At 43.9% G+C, this 14,779-nt stretch overlaps 1 protein-coding gene across 6 annotated transcripts in view; it reads left to right on the forward strand.

The window, feature by feature from the left end:
- Positions 1–14,779, forward strand: part of LOC122543359 (cysteine/serine-rich nuclear protein 2-like) — a 73,104-nt gene that overhangs the window by 42,457 nt on the left and 15,868 nt on the right. For 5 of the 6 annotated variants that reach the window (XM_087985529.1, XM_087985526.1, XM_043681968.2 and 2 more), the window contains one exon: positions 6,505–6,666. In XM_087985529.1, the coding sequence (XP_087841655.1) occupies positions 6,513–6,666 (154 nt within the window). In that variant the 5' untranslated portion in view covers positions 6,505–6,512. Of the gene's footprint in view, positions 1–6,500; positions 6,667–14,779 lie in introns of all 6 variants that reach the window. The other variant, XM_087985527.1, reaches the window with a different exon arrangement.

Raw genomic sequence — 14,779 nt, forward strand, 5'->3', positions numbered from 1 at the left:
CCCAAAAGGCAGCGGCGGCAGTCTTGTTGATGTCCAGTCTGGCTGCTCCGGAGAGGGGGCGGAGGCAGACCGGGTTGGGGGGGAAGGGGAGGCGGTGTTGTACATGTTTTTGGGGAGGGGGTGGCGGGATGGGGGCGAGGGCTCGCCCATGGTGTGCTGCTGCCTAGTCTCCTGACAGGGAGTGAACTTAACAGAAAACTGAGCCCCAGAGGAAAGGCATTGAAACAATTAAGCAAATAATCGATTATCTGAACGAAATTGTGCCCGTCCATCTTGTTCGGATAATCAAGGTTCCTCTGTATATATGGTTTGTACTCCGAAAAGGAGGCAGAAAATGTTCCTAAGGGTTATTATCTGAAAGATAGAATTCTAAGATGGAAATCGAGACCACGGCAGGTTAGTGCAGAGGAGAAATGGGCCAAAGTGCACCAGATTGTGTTGTCGGTAGTATACAGGTAGGTGGTGTTAGAGGTAGTACATGAACTACCTGTAGGAGATCACCTACAGGTTCGAAAGACTCCAGCTAAAGTATAAAAATAATCTTATTGGCCTGGAACGCACAAGGATGTGGTTGACTTTTGCTGTATGTGTCATATATGCCAAATGGTAGGTAAGCCACATAAAACCAGCCCCTTTGTTGTCAATTCCCGTATTCGAAGAACCTTTCCCGTGGGTTATAATTGATTGTGTAGATCCCCTCCCAAGAACTAAAAATGGCAACCAGTACTTGTTAACCATAATGGATGTGTCTTCCAGATTTCCAGAAGCAATTCCATGACGGAGTATCGAGGCAAAAGGGTGGTAGAGGAGTTAGTAGTTTTCTTCACACGGTATGGGCTACCCAGAGAGATTCAGTCAGACCAAGGGTCAAATTTTACTGCTAGGCTGTTTTAAGGAGGTTATGGATAGCTTCGGTATACAGCAGTTTAAATCCAGTGGGTATCATCCTGAATCCCAGGGAGCTTTAGAAAGGTGGCATCAGACCTTGAAGACCATGTTGAGAGCATACTGTCAGGATTACCCGAATGATTGGGATAAAGCTATCCCATTCATATTGTTTGCCATTAGAGATGCCCCAAATGAAGCTACTCAGTTTACTCCCTTCGAGTTAATATTCGTGCATGAAGTGAGGAGTCTTTTGAAATTGATAAAAGAAAAATTGACAGGACCAAAGTCAGAGGTCTCACACTTGGATTATGTATCGGAGGTGAGGGAGAGATTAAATAGAGGAGGTGAGTTAGCTAAACAGCACCTAAAGAGGGCACAGTATAGAATGAATAGGGTGGCAGATAAAAGCTCTGAGACTCTTGTGACGTTTTCCCGAGAGGACAACATGTTAGTATTGTTACCAGTGATAGGAGATCCCTTCAAAGCCAGGTTTAGTGGTCCCTATCAAATTGAGAAAAAGTTGAGTCAGGTGAACTATTTAGTAAAGATGTCAGATAGAAAAAAAAAGTCTCTGGTATGTCATGTGAACATGTTAAAACTGTATTATGCTAGAAAGAACTGGAGAAACGAGTGTAAGTCACTGCCCTACAGAGTGAGGAATCAAATCCAGATGATATGGATTTTGATGTACCTCAAAATAGATTAAAAATGAAGAAGTCCTTGAGGAGTGGGATAGGTTAGTAAGCTACCTGTCTCAGGAGCATAGAATGCAGTTGAAAGATTTGTTACTGCAGTATAAGGACATATGTAAGAATCAGAGGACAAATGCTATTGTACATGAAGTAGACATAGGGAATACTGCTCCGACAAAACAACACCCCTAGCGGCTTAATTGTTTCAAAGCCAGACAGGTCCAGAAGGAGATGGAGGCCATGCTCAAGGAGGATATCATCGAACCGAGCCAGAGTGAGTGGAGTTTGCCAATCGTTTTAGTTCCCAAACCGGATGGGACTCCATGATTCTGCGTGGATTATCGGAAGGTCAACGCCATTACAAAATTGGACTCCTATCCAATTCAGATTAGAAAACTATCGAGAAAGTTGGATGAGCCAGTTACACCACCAAGTTGGACTTAATGCGTCATTACCGGCAGGTACCTTTATCAGAGACGGCGAAAGAAATTTCTGCGTTTGTAACCCCAAATGGGCTATATCAATGTAAAGTGATACCCTTTGGAAGTAAGAATGCGCCAGCCACATTCCAAAGACTGATGAACAGAATTGTGGCTGGGTTAACAAACTCTGCAGTCTATTTGGATGATGTAGTGATCTTTAAGTCCTGGAAAGATCACATGGTACAGTTGGCAGAGCTCTTTGAACGACTACAAGAAGCAAAGCTGGTAATAAACTTAAAACTGAATTTGCGAAAGCAGAAGTGACGTTCTTGGGACATTATCAGTCATGGAAGGGTGACCCCACAGAACACAAAGACGAAGGCTATCGAGGAATTTCCACGACCAACCTCAAAGAAAGAGGTACTTCAATTCTTGGGACTAGGCGGGTCCTATCAGAAGTTTGTTCCAAACATCAGCAGTGTAATGGCACCATTAACTGATTTGCTGAAGAAGAACAAAGTTTTGGTGGACAGAACAATGCCAGGAGGCATTTAACCATTTGAAAACAATATTAACCACCAACCCAGTTTTAGCTACACCAAACTTTTTCAAAGTCTCCATTGATGCTAGTGACATAGGAGTTGGAGCTGGACTGTTACAGGAAGTGAGGATGGGATTGAACTGCCAGTGGGTTACTTTTCGATGAAGTTCAATATCCGCCAGAAGAAATACTGCACAATCAAAAAAGAACTATTGATTTTGGTACTGGCCTCACAACATTAAGATGTTGTATGTCACCAACAGTGTGTTGCAGACGGTTGTGTACACAGATCACAATCCTCTTACATTCTTAAAATGCTTTAAAAGCAAGAATATGAGATTATTTTGTCTTATCTTACAGACTTTTAATTTAAAAATCATACATGTTGTGGGTCATAAGAATGTAATTGCAGATGCATTATCGCAGATTTAACTGAAAGTTTAGATGAGATTTGTACTTATCCAATGTTGTCTATATGGGAAGAAGTTAAGGTGAACTTAGATTAAAGTTATCTGTATGTTATGGTGATGTGTTTAAAGAATAGAAAAAAAAATGAAGCCATCTTTTCATTATGATGGTTCATTTCCTCTTAAGGAAGAGGGTGTTATGAAGGTGTAAGGGGTAGTGTACCTTTGAGAGCTGAAGGACTTAGCAAGAACAGAGTACTGGAAAATTTACAATGTAACATTATCCAGCAGCAAACAGAATTTGGGTTGCTATGAGACAAAACAAATTCAAATTCAGCCAATCAGTTTAAATTATGCCCCCAAATACTAAACGCCAATCAAGTTTGAATTTATTGTCAAAATACTAATGAAATGATCTGATGCTTTAGGGTATAAAACCCAAAAACCAATTGAACAGTTGAGGGAGAAATGCCTAGCCACCAGCATGTACAGACTGTCTGAAACACAGCTCTCTTAAAGGTACCTTTATCTATCAAAGACCTGTGAAACATCTTTTCTAAGAAGAAGAAGAAAAGACCGAGGAAGATACAAAGAGAAGATTCGACAGCTGCCTGGTTTTGAAATTTGAATTTTTTGATAAAATCTTAATCGGGAGTTTTATCGGACCAGTATTGTAGAAGGGGAAGTAAAACATAGGTTAGAGAAAGGAGTTGTAAATAGTTGTTAGTTAATTTATTCTCTGTTAGACTTTTAAAAATAAAGTTGTTACTTCTTCCTTTAAATAGTGACTTTGGGATAGCTCTTGGCCTTTTGAATTTTTCCAGCTTACTGCACAGGGTAAATCATTTGTGTTGCTGATTTAAATTAGCGGGGCGGGGGGGGGGGGGGGGGGTTACCCCATGTTGTAACATTCCTCAGATACTACAGCAGTCCATGTTAAAATGTCGCAAGACTAGAACAATATTTATCTTTTGGCTGACAAGTGGCAAGTAACATTTGCACTGCACAAGTGCCAGGCAATAATTATCTCCAACAAGAGAGAATCTAACCTTTACTCTTAACATTCAATGGTACCACCGTCACTAAATCCTCCACTGTCAGCATATTGGGGATTATTATTGACTAGAAACTGACCTGGACTAGCCATATAATTTATAGTGGCTACAAGAGCAGGTCAGAGGCTCACAATACTGCAGCATGTAACTCACCACCTGACTCCCCAATGCCGATCCACCATCTACAAAGCACAGGTCAGGAGTGTGACAAACCACTCCCCACTTGCCTGAATGAGTGCAACTCCAATGACACTCAAGAAGATTGACACCATTCAGGACAAAGCGGCCCATTTGACTGGCACTACATCCACAAATATTCAGTCCCTGTACCACCAACACTTAGCAGTGTGTACCTACTGATGCTGAAATACATCAAAGCTTCTTCAGCAACTTTTGAAACCCATAATCTCTACTATCTAAAAGGACAAGGACAGCAGCTACACAGGAATACCACCACCTGGAAATTTCTCTCCAAACCACACTTCATTCTGACTTGGAAATATCTCTCCCACTGGATAAATATCCTGGAACTCCCTCCCTAACAAAATCTGTGGGCGTACCTACATCTTGAGGACTGCAGCAGTTTGAGAAGGAAGCTCACCACCACTTACTCGAGGACAATTTAGGATGAGCAATAAATGCTAGCCCAGCCAGTGATGCGTCATCATTGAGGCAGAGTGGTGGTACTTATCTCATTATTGTTGTGGTGATCACAATCCGTTTGTCTGTGTTTTATGATATTTAGTTGAATGATGAATACTGACGAGGACAATGACTCCCATTCAAATATGTTATGCAATCTCTCTTAATCCTGCCAGAATAAGTAAACTTGGTTTAATGTCTTGTCAAAAAATGTCATTTTTGAAAGTGCAGCACACCCTGTAAATTGCACTGAATTGTCAGCCTCAATTACATCGATTTTGGCTGGAATCCACAACCTCCTGGTTGGCAGGATGTCCCACTCTGAGCCTAGCTGATACTGTGAGATGGAACGGAGTTCCTGATTTATTTTGGGGGTGGGAGTGAAAATGGAAGATGAATGAGAAAGAGATAAAAATGATGTACAGCATGGAAACAGACCCTTCAATCCAACTCGTCCAGGATGACCAGATATCCTAAATAAATTAGTCCCACTTGCTAGCATTTGGCCCATATCACACTAAACCATTCCTATACGTGTACCCGTCCAGATGCCTTTTACATTAAATTCCACCTGCCACTCCTCAGCCCTTTGGCCCATCTGATCAAGATCCCATTGTACTCCAAGGTAACCTTCACTGTCCACTACACCTCCACTTTTGGTGTTATCCGAGTAGGTGACTTGCTAGTACTGAGTAATTCTCCTGGTGGTCAGGGAAGGTTTTAAGGGGAAGGAAAGAATGTCCAATTGCAGTAAAACTGGAGGAATAGGGCTCACCGACACCAAGACCTGCTTCTCCTGAGCTGAACTCTGGTTCCCAGTCAGCTGCATGAAATCCCTGCTATGCAAGAAGCACTATGCCCCGTGGGTCGGGGTTAGGTCACCCCCTTTCCCTGCTGCCACCTTCCAGTACCTGAATGCAGGGTCTCGAGCTGGTGTGCAATGTGGCCTAGGACAAACAGAAGACGAGCATCATAGCTTACCACCTCTTGTTTGTCCCTGCACAATGAGGAGCTCAACATGCTGCTGGGAGGAGTCACCATTGCCCAGGATGGGGTCCTACCAATGACCTAGGCTGGGCTGCTACCTGAGAAAAACCAGGTACCCCAGCAAGGATTCTGCCATATATTTGGTGCGGGGGTTGGGATGAGATCCGAGCCAATGACCCAGTGTTGTATGATTTGTCAGGAAAGCTCATTTACTAGTAGATTTTTTTTTAAAAAAACACCATCTGATTTGATTTGGTGAGGACAAATGATTTGTAAAGTTCATATTTCACACTCCTGGCAGCGGTCAGTGAGAAACCACTGAAGTGAGGGGTTTGCACATATAGGAGCACTGAAGCTAAACAGCACTACATGAAAGTTACCCAAAGTGTCCAGGATCTGCCTCTGATTTGATTTAGATGAAATCATTTTCTGTTGTTCAATGCATTAGTGATGAATTAGTACTGACACTTTAGTGCCGTGCTGAAGGAATATTGCAAAGTAGGAGGCGGTACAGCCAATGTGAAATGGAACTGAGGCCCTTCTCTTCCCTCTTACGTGGCTGTATAGATCCCACAACGTCATTTAAGTGTAGCAGAGGAGTTATTCCTGATGGCCTCATCAATGTTTACTCCAAAATCAACATCTGTAAAACAGATTATGCTCCTGTATCTCCTTGTCATTTGCGAGACTGTACTGTGTGCAAATGGGCTGCTGTGTCTCCTACACCAAAACAATGAGTACATTTCACAAGGCTTTGCTTCATTTCATAAAGAAGGAATGTAGGTTGACTGAGATGATCAGTGGTGTGTGCCTTTTTCAAAATAATAACTGAATTGAAGTTTCCAGTCATGTACTCATTCTCTTCAACAGGGTAAGAAATGGAGATGGCTGTCAGCATAAAGCGCAAATTTGAAGAGGTGGATGGTTCGTCATTGTGTTCTTCACCCAAGGAATCCGATGATGACATTTCCAGCAGTGACAGTGCAGACAGCTGTGACAGCGTCAACCCTCCCACCTCCAGGGAGCTGAGCCGTAAGTGTCAAAAGCAATTAAAGGGACAAGCTTTCAATTTGGATTCGCAGCTACAGTGCGTAACTAAAGCAAGATGATAGGTATTTCTGGTAAAAAAAGAGAAAATCTTTCCAAGAGCCAGTGAGTAGATGAGAAAGTTAGGACAGCTTAAGAATATACTTCTCAGGGATTCTTTTTAGTTTGAGAGGAAGATGTACGAAATGCTTTCAGATGAATAATGTAAGTGCAGTGCCATAATTAAAACGTTGCTCCCTTATCAGTTTACTGATGAGCCCTGTTCTTTTTGCTTCGTGTGGGCCTAAGTGTACTGGGATGAGGGTTTTGGACTCAACAGTGGAAACACCTTTAACTCATAGACACCTGTGTCCTCTAATTTAGTTGAATTGAGGGCCGGTGTCAAAGCAGCTTTCGAAGTGCAAGATTTGTGTTGATAATTGCGAGGATGGAGAAAGAAACATTTCCGACAATTCATCACCTTATATTGTAAGTCCTGACATGCTTTACTGTATGGATAGACTACTGAGAACTGTAAAATTGGTAGAGAAATCTATGCTGGGGCTATGGATCCAAGGGTTTTTCTATTGTAAAGAAATTGAAATCTTAGCATTTTTGAGAAAACTTGCAGTTTCATTTTGGCTTCTCAGCTGGACTTGACATGAGACGCACTCCAGGACATAGCATTTCGAATCTCTATTTACTGTAACCTGGCCAAGGGGTACTAACCAATATTCAAGGCTTTCCTTAAGGTTTGTAACTTCACAGCAAAACTTAGTCTGAATTACTAATTTATAGTTCTTCCCTGCCCACCTGCTCCCAACAATTTCAGCTTTAGGTAAGTAGGTAATTACTCAGAGTCTGAGGGATGACCGGCAACACTATCAGAGAGAAACAATTGGTTATATAACTTGAAGGAAACTGTTCTGCATCAAACATGGGGAAGGGGTGAGGGGGCAGGTCCCAAGTCTATCTCAACTAGAAGAGGATATCAACCTGCAGTGTTGGCATTTTGAATCTCACAAAAGCCATCAAGCTAACTGAACGAACCAGGTACTATCAGCTCTCTGTAGCAAAATACTAAATCCCCCCCCCGCAGTAAGATCAGGAACTCTGATTCCCTAAAATGTGACTTTTCCCAGTCAGTCTTCCCACATTGTGCCTGTTTTTGGTCAAACTACCACTGGTGAAAATGCTTGAGCTCATCCATCCTCTAATGGTTCAGTCATTTTGAATCACCACATGCTGACCTGAGCATCAATTTGATTAACAGTTGCTATTTGGTTTTTAACCACAGCTGGGATTGAATTGGTCTTGGTATCTCCTAGAGCAGAGAGGTAAAAAGTATTGTAACACTCCTCCTGAATGTTATCTTCTGAAAAGTGAATGTGTGATGTGGAGAACTTTGAATTATCGGTTTTGGCCTCCATTGTTAAGTGGTCTGCCTGCAGTCCAGCATGGCTGAGTGAAGGATGGTCGTATCAATTGATGACTGGCAAGTGATGAGCATCTGTAGGACTATACACAAGATTCAAGATTGTCAGCAGCTGAGTGAGAAATGCACGTTTAAACATTAAATCTTCCACACTTTGGTTTCCGAACAGGTAAGTTTTGGATATTTGTGTGAATAGACATCAAATGCCAGTTGTTTGATCCCTTTTAAACTAGGCAAAATACAATCAGAAGCCAATATTTAACAGAGCATTAAACAATCTTGATTCTATGCAACTTGCACCCTGTTTATGGAGATGGTTTTAAAAGGCACAATGTTTTCAATGACACAAAATGACAACACAATACTGCAATTTTTTTCAATTCACTACAAGTAATCCTCTATTCAACAATTAATGTAAGTCAACTAATAAACCCTCAATTGCCCTATTATCTTGGCTGTAGTGTTGTCAAAAACTTGGTCCCTTTTAAGCTTTCACCAGCTAAAAGGAGCTGAGCAAACAAATAAATTATTTAATACTCAATATTTTCCAGTTGATGGCTATCATGCATCTCATCTTTACTGGGCTGCTCTTCCAACATCCAAATTACCCTAAGAGGAAGAAAGATCAAGCTACAGTCAGGTTCTCTATCTATCCACTCAATGTTGTTTCTCATATTGACTAAAGTCTACTTGATTAATGGTGGCACCTGACTGTTAGCTTTATCCTTCTCCTGACTCTTCTTTAAAACAATTTTAAATTAATGACCCTTTATCTCTCATTGCCCAATTGAACGAATAAAACTTTTCTATTTGCTCATTTAAATCAAAAGCGTCCTTTAAATCTCCTTTTCCAATATTTCCTGGGAAATAGTGGCAGTGTCTTGAGTCCACTCCAGTAGTGAAACAAGCTAATTGTAAATCAGCAGCATGTTTTACACATGGGCCACTTTTAAAATTATTTATTTGATGTGGGCATCATTAGCTCGGCCAATATTCATTGCCCATCCCTCACTGCCCTTGAGAAGGTTGTGGTTAGATTAGATTCCCTACAGTGTGAAAACAGGGTCTTTGACCCAACCAGTCCACACCGACCCTCCAAAGAGCAATCCACCCAGACCCGTTTCCCTCTGACTAATGCACCTAACACTATGGGCAATTTAGTATGGCCAATTCACCTGAGCTGCACATCTTTGGACTGTGGGAGGAAATCAGAGCACCTGGAGGAAACCCACGCAGGCACTGGGAGAACGTGCAAACTCCACACAGACAGTCACCCAAGGCTGGAATCGAACCAGGGTCCCTGGTACTGTGAAGCGACAGTGCTAACGACAGTCATTATGCTGTAATGCTATCCCTTATCAAAAATGCCACTCCCCCTCCACTCTTACCTCCCTTTCTATCCTTCCTGAAGCATTTGTATCCTGGAACATAAATGCAGTTTAATTATTTCAATGCAAGGGGCCTAACAGGGAAGGCAGATGAACTCAGGGCACGGTTAGGAACGTGGGACTGGGATATCATAGCAATTACAGAAACATGGCTCAGGGATGGACAGGACTGACAGCTTAATGTTCCAGGATACAAATGCTACAGGAAGGATAGAAAGGGAGGCAAGAGAGGAGGGGGAGTGGCATTTTTGATAAGGGATAGCATTACAGCTGTGCTGAGGAGGATATTCCCAGAAATACACCCAGGGAAGTTGTTTGGGTGGAACTGAGAAATAAGAAAGGGATGATCACCTTATTGGGGTTGTATTATAGACCCCCTAATAGTCAGGGAAATTGAGAAACAAATTTGTAGGGAGATCTCAGCTATCTGTAAGAATAATAGGGTGGTTATGGTAGGGGATTTTAACTTTCCAAACATAAACTGGGACTGCCATAGAGTTAAGGGTTTAGATGGAGAGGAATTTGTTAAGTGTGTACAAGAAAATCTTCTGATTCAGTATGTGGATGTACCTACTAGAGAGAGTGCGAAACTTGACCTACTCTTGAGAAATAAGGCAGGGCAGGTGACTGAAGTGTCAGAGGGGGCACTTTGGGGCCAGCGACCACAATTCTATTAGTTTTAAAATAGTGATGGAAAAGGAGAGATCGCATCCAAACATTGAAGTTCTAAATTGGAGAAAGGCTAATTTTGACGGTATTAGGCAAGAACTTTCAAAAGCTGACTGGGGACAGAGGTTCGCAGGTAAAGGGACAGCTGGAAAATGGGATGTCTTCAGAAATTAGACAATTAGAGTCCAGAGAAAGTATAGAACATAGAACATAGAAGAATACAGCGCAGAACAGGCCCTTCGGCCCTCGATGTTGCGCCGATCCAAGCCCATCTAACCTACACTAGCCCTCTATCCTCCATATGCCTATCCAATGCCCGTTTAAATGCCCATAATGAGGGAGAATCCACCACTGCTACTGGCAGGGCATTCCATGAACTCATGACTCGCTGGGTAAAGAGCCTACCCCTAACATCTGTCCTATACCTACCCCCCCTTAATTTAAAGCTATGCCCCCTTGTAATAGCTGACTCCATACGTGGAAAAAGATTCTCACTGTCAACCCTATCTAAACCACTAATCATCTTGTATATTCCTGTTAGGGTGAAAGGAAAGACTGGTAGGTATAGGGAATGCTGGATGACTAAAGAAATTGAGGGTTTGGTTAAGAAAAAGGAAGCATATGTAAGGTATAGACAGGATAGATCGAGTGAATCCTTAGAGTATAAAGGAAGGAGTATACTTAAGAGGGAAATCAGGAGGGCAAAATGGGGACATGAGATAGCTTTGGCAAATAGAACTAAGGTGAATCCAAAGAGTTTTTACAAATACATTAAGGACAAAAGGGTAACTAGGGAGAGAATAGGGCCCCTCAAAGATCAGAGCTGAAAATGTGTTGCTGGAAAAGCGCAGCAGGTCAGGCAGCATCCAGGGAACAGGAGAATCAACGTTTCGGGCATAAGCCCGAAACGTCGATTCTACTGTTCCCTGGATGCTGCCTGACCTGCTGCGCTTTTCCAGCAACACATTTTCAGCTCTGATCTCCAGCATCTGCAGACCTCACTTTCTCCCCTCAAAGATCAGCAAGGCGGCCTTTGTGTGGAGCTGCAGGAGATGGGGGAGATACTAAACGAGCATTTTGCATCAGTATTTACTGTGGAAAAGGATATGGAAGATATAGAATGTGGGGAAATAGATGGTGACATCGTGAAAAATGTCCTTATTACAGAGGAGGAAGTGCTGGGTATCTTGAAACACATAAAGGTGGATAAATCCCCAGGACCTGATCAGGTGTACCCTAGAACTGTGTGGGAAGCTAGAGAAGTGATTGGGCCTCTTGCTGAGATATTTGTATCATCGATAGTCACAGGTGAGGTGCTGGAAGACTGGAGGTTGGCTAACATGGTGCCACAGTTTAAGAAGGGTGGTAAGGACAAGCTAGGGAACTATAGACCAGTGAGCCTGACGTCAGTGGTGGGCAAGTTGTTGGAGGGAATCCTGAGGGACAGGATGTACATGTATTTGGAAAGGCAAGGACTGATTAGGGATAGTCAACATGGCTTTGTGTGTGGGAAATCATGTCTCACAAACTTGATTGAGTTTTTTGAAGAAGTAACAAAGAGGATTGATTAGGGCAGAGTGGTAGATGTGATCTTTATGGACTTCAGTAAGGGGTTCGACAAGGTTCCCCATGGGAGACTGGTTAGTAAGTTTAGATCTTATGGAATACAGGGAGAACTCACCATTTGGATCCAGAACTGGCTCAAAGGTAGAAGACAGAGGGTGGTGGTGGAGGGTTGTTTTTCAGACTGGAGGCCTGTGACCAGCGGAGCGCCACAAGGATCAGTGTTGGGTCCACTACTTTTTGTCATTTATATTAATGATTTGGCTGTGAACATAAGAGGTACAGTTAGTAAGTTTGCGGATAACACCAAAATTGGAGGTGTAGTGGACAGCGAAGAGGGTTACCTCAGATTACACCGGGATCTTGATCAGATGGGCCAATGGGCCGAGAAGTGGCAGATGGAGTTTAATTTGGATAAATGTGAGGTGCTGCATTTTGGGAAAGCAAATCTTAGCAGGACGTATACACTGAATGGTAAGGTCCTAGGGAGTGTTGCTGAACAAAGAGACCTTGGAGTGCAAGTTCATAGCTCCTTGGAAGTGGAGTCACAGGTATATAGGATAGTGAAGAAGGTGTTTAGTATGAGTATAGGAGTTGGGAGGTCCTGCTGTGGCTGTACAGGTTAGGCCACTGTTGGAATATTGCGTGCAATTCTGGTCTCCTTCTTATTGGAAAGATGTTGTGTAACTTACAAGGGTTCAGAAAAGATTTACAAGGATGTTGCCACGGTTGGAGGATTTGAGCTATAGGGAGAGATCGAATAGGCAAGGGCTGTTTTCCCTGGAGGCTGAGGGGTGACCTTATAGAGGTTTATAAAATCATGAGGGGCATGGATAGTATAAATAGACAAAGTCTTTTTCCTGGGGTGAGGGAGTCCAGAACTAGAGGGCATAGGTTTAGGGTGAGAGGGGAAAGATATAAAAGAGACCTAAGGGGCAAATTTGTCACGCAGAGGGTGGTGCATATATGGAAATGAATTGCCAGAGGAAGTGGTGGAGGCTAGTACAATAGCAACATTTAAAAGGCATCTGGAAGGGTATATTGAATAGGAAGGGTTTGGAGGGATATGGGCCAGGTGGGACTAGATTGGGTTGCAATATCTGGTCAGCATGGATGAGTTGGACCGAAGGGTCTGTTTCTGTGCTGTAGATCTCTATGACTATGACTCTATGATTATCTGCTCTGAGTTCTGAAAGTGAACATGTTCTTGTTTGTCAGCTTGAATTGACCTCGCCTTGATAAATGCACAATAAGAGATGCCTTCAGAACAGGGAAGCTGGGAGCCATACACTTTGTTGCTGTTTGTGCTGGTGCAACTAATAATCCTATTGGCTGGTAGCTTAGCCAATTTTAACTGATTTCCCCTTTGGGTTTAATTTTGGGTTTTCGGCAGTATTCAAAATGGGAAACATCATTTGGTCATCGGACCCAAAACGTTAACTTTGATTTCTATTCATTGCTGCCGCCAGCCTGCTAAGCTTTTCCAGAAACTTCTGTTTTTGTTTCTGATTTACAGCATCCGCAGTTCTTGCAGTTTTTATTTAATATCATTTCAACGTCCTGTTACACTCCCTGCCTAACTTCAGTTCAGTTGACTTTAGTGGAACTGAATGTCAAATGGATCAACTGGATCCACAACCCACTGAGGACCCTTTCTCCCGCCTCCAACACACCCCATCCACCTGGACACCCTGTGCTGGCCTGTTACCCACCATTGACCTCTTCATTTCAAACTGCAGCCGTGATATCGACTGCCTCAACCTGTCCACCCCCCCTCACCCACTCCAACCTCCTGTCCTCACAACATTCAGCCCTCCACTCCCTCCGCTCCAACCCCAACCTCACCATCAAACCCGCAGACAATGGGGGAGCAGTAGTAGTTTGGCGCACCCACCACTACACCACTGAAGCCAGGCGCCAACTCGCAGACACCTCCTCCTATTCCCCCTCTCAACCATGACTTCACCTCCCATCACCAAACCATCAACTCCCAGACTATCCACTGGACCACACTCTGAATGTCAAATGGGGAGAAAGTGAGGTCTGCAGATGCTGGAGATCAGAGATGGAAATGTGTTGCTGGAAAAGTGCAGCAGGTCAGGCAGCATCTAGGGAACAGGAGAATCGACGTTTCGGGCATTAGCCCTTCTTCAGGAATGAGGAAAGTTGGTCCAGCAGGCTAAGATAAAAGATAGGGAGGAGGGACTTGGGGGAGGGGCGTCGGAAATGTGATAGGTGGAAAGAGGTCAAGGTGAGGGTGATAGGTCAGACTGGGGTGGGGGCGGAGAGGTCGGGAAGAAGATTGCAGGTTAGGAAGGCGGTGCTGAATTTGATGGATTTGACTGAGACAGGCTGGGGGGAGGGGAAATGAGGAAACTGGTGAAATCCGAGTTCATCCCTTGTGGTTGGAGGGTTCCTAGCCGGAAGATGAGGCGTTCTTCCTCCAACCGTCGTTTCGCTGTGGTCTGACGATGGAGGAGTCCAAAGACCTGCATATCCTTGGTGGAGTGGGAGGGGGAATTGAAATGTTGAGCTACAGGGTGGTTGGGTTGGTTGGTCCGGGTGTCCCAGAGGTGTTCTCTGAAACGCTCCGCAAGTAGGCGGCCTGTCTCCCCAATATAGAGGAGGCCACATCGGGTGCAAAGGATGCAATAGATGATATGTGTGAAGGTACAGGTGAATCTGTGGCGGATATGGAAGTTTCCTTTGGGGCCTTGGAGGGAGGTGAGGGGGGGGGTGTGGGCACAAGTCTTGCACCTCCTGCGGTTGCAGGGGAAGGTGCCGGGAGTGGAGGTTGGGTTGGTGGGGGGTGTGGATCTGACGAGGGAGTCACGGAGGGAGTGGTCTTTACGGAATGCTGATAGGGGAGGGGAGGGAAATATATCCTTGGTGGTGGGGTCCGTTTGGAGGTGGCGGAAATGACGGCGGATGATGCGCTGTACATGGAGGTTAGTGGGGTGGTAGGTGAGGACCAGTGGGGTTCTGTCCTGGTGGCGGTTGGAGGGGCGGGATTCAAGGGCGGAGGATCGGGAAGTGGAAGAGATGCGGTGGAGGGCATCGTCGA

This window comes from Chiloscyllium plagiosum, unplaced genomic scaffold (genome assembly GCF_037043375.1).
Source record: "Chiloscyllium plagiosum isolate Xiang-an unplaced genomic scaffold, Cpla_swu_hap1 HiC_scaffold_53X, whole genome shotgun sequence".
Taxonomy (NCBI): Eukaryota; Metazoa; Chordata; class Chondrichthyes; order Orectolobiformes; family Hemiscylliidae; genus Chiloscyllium; species Chiloscyllium plagiosum.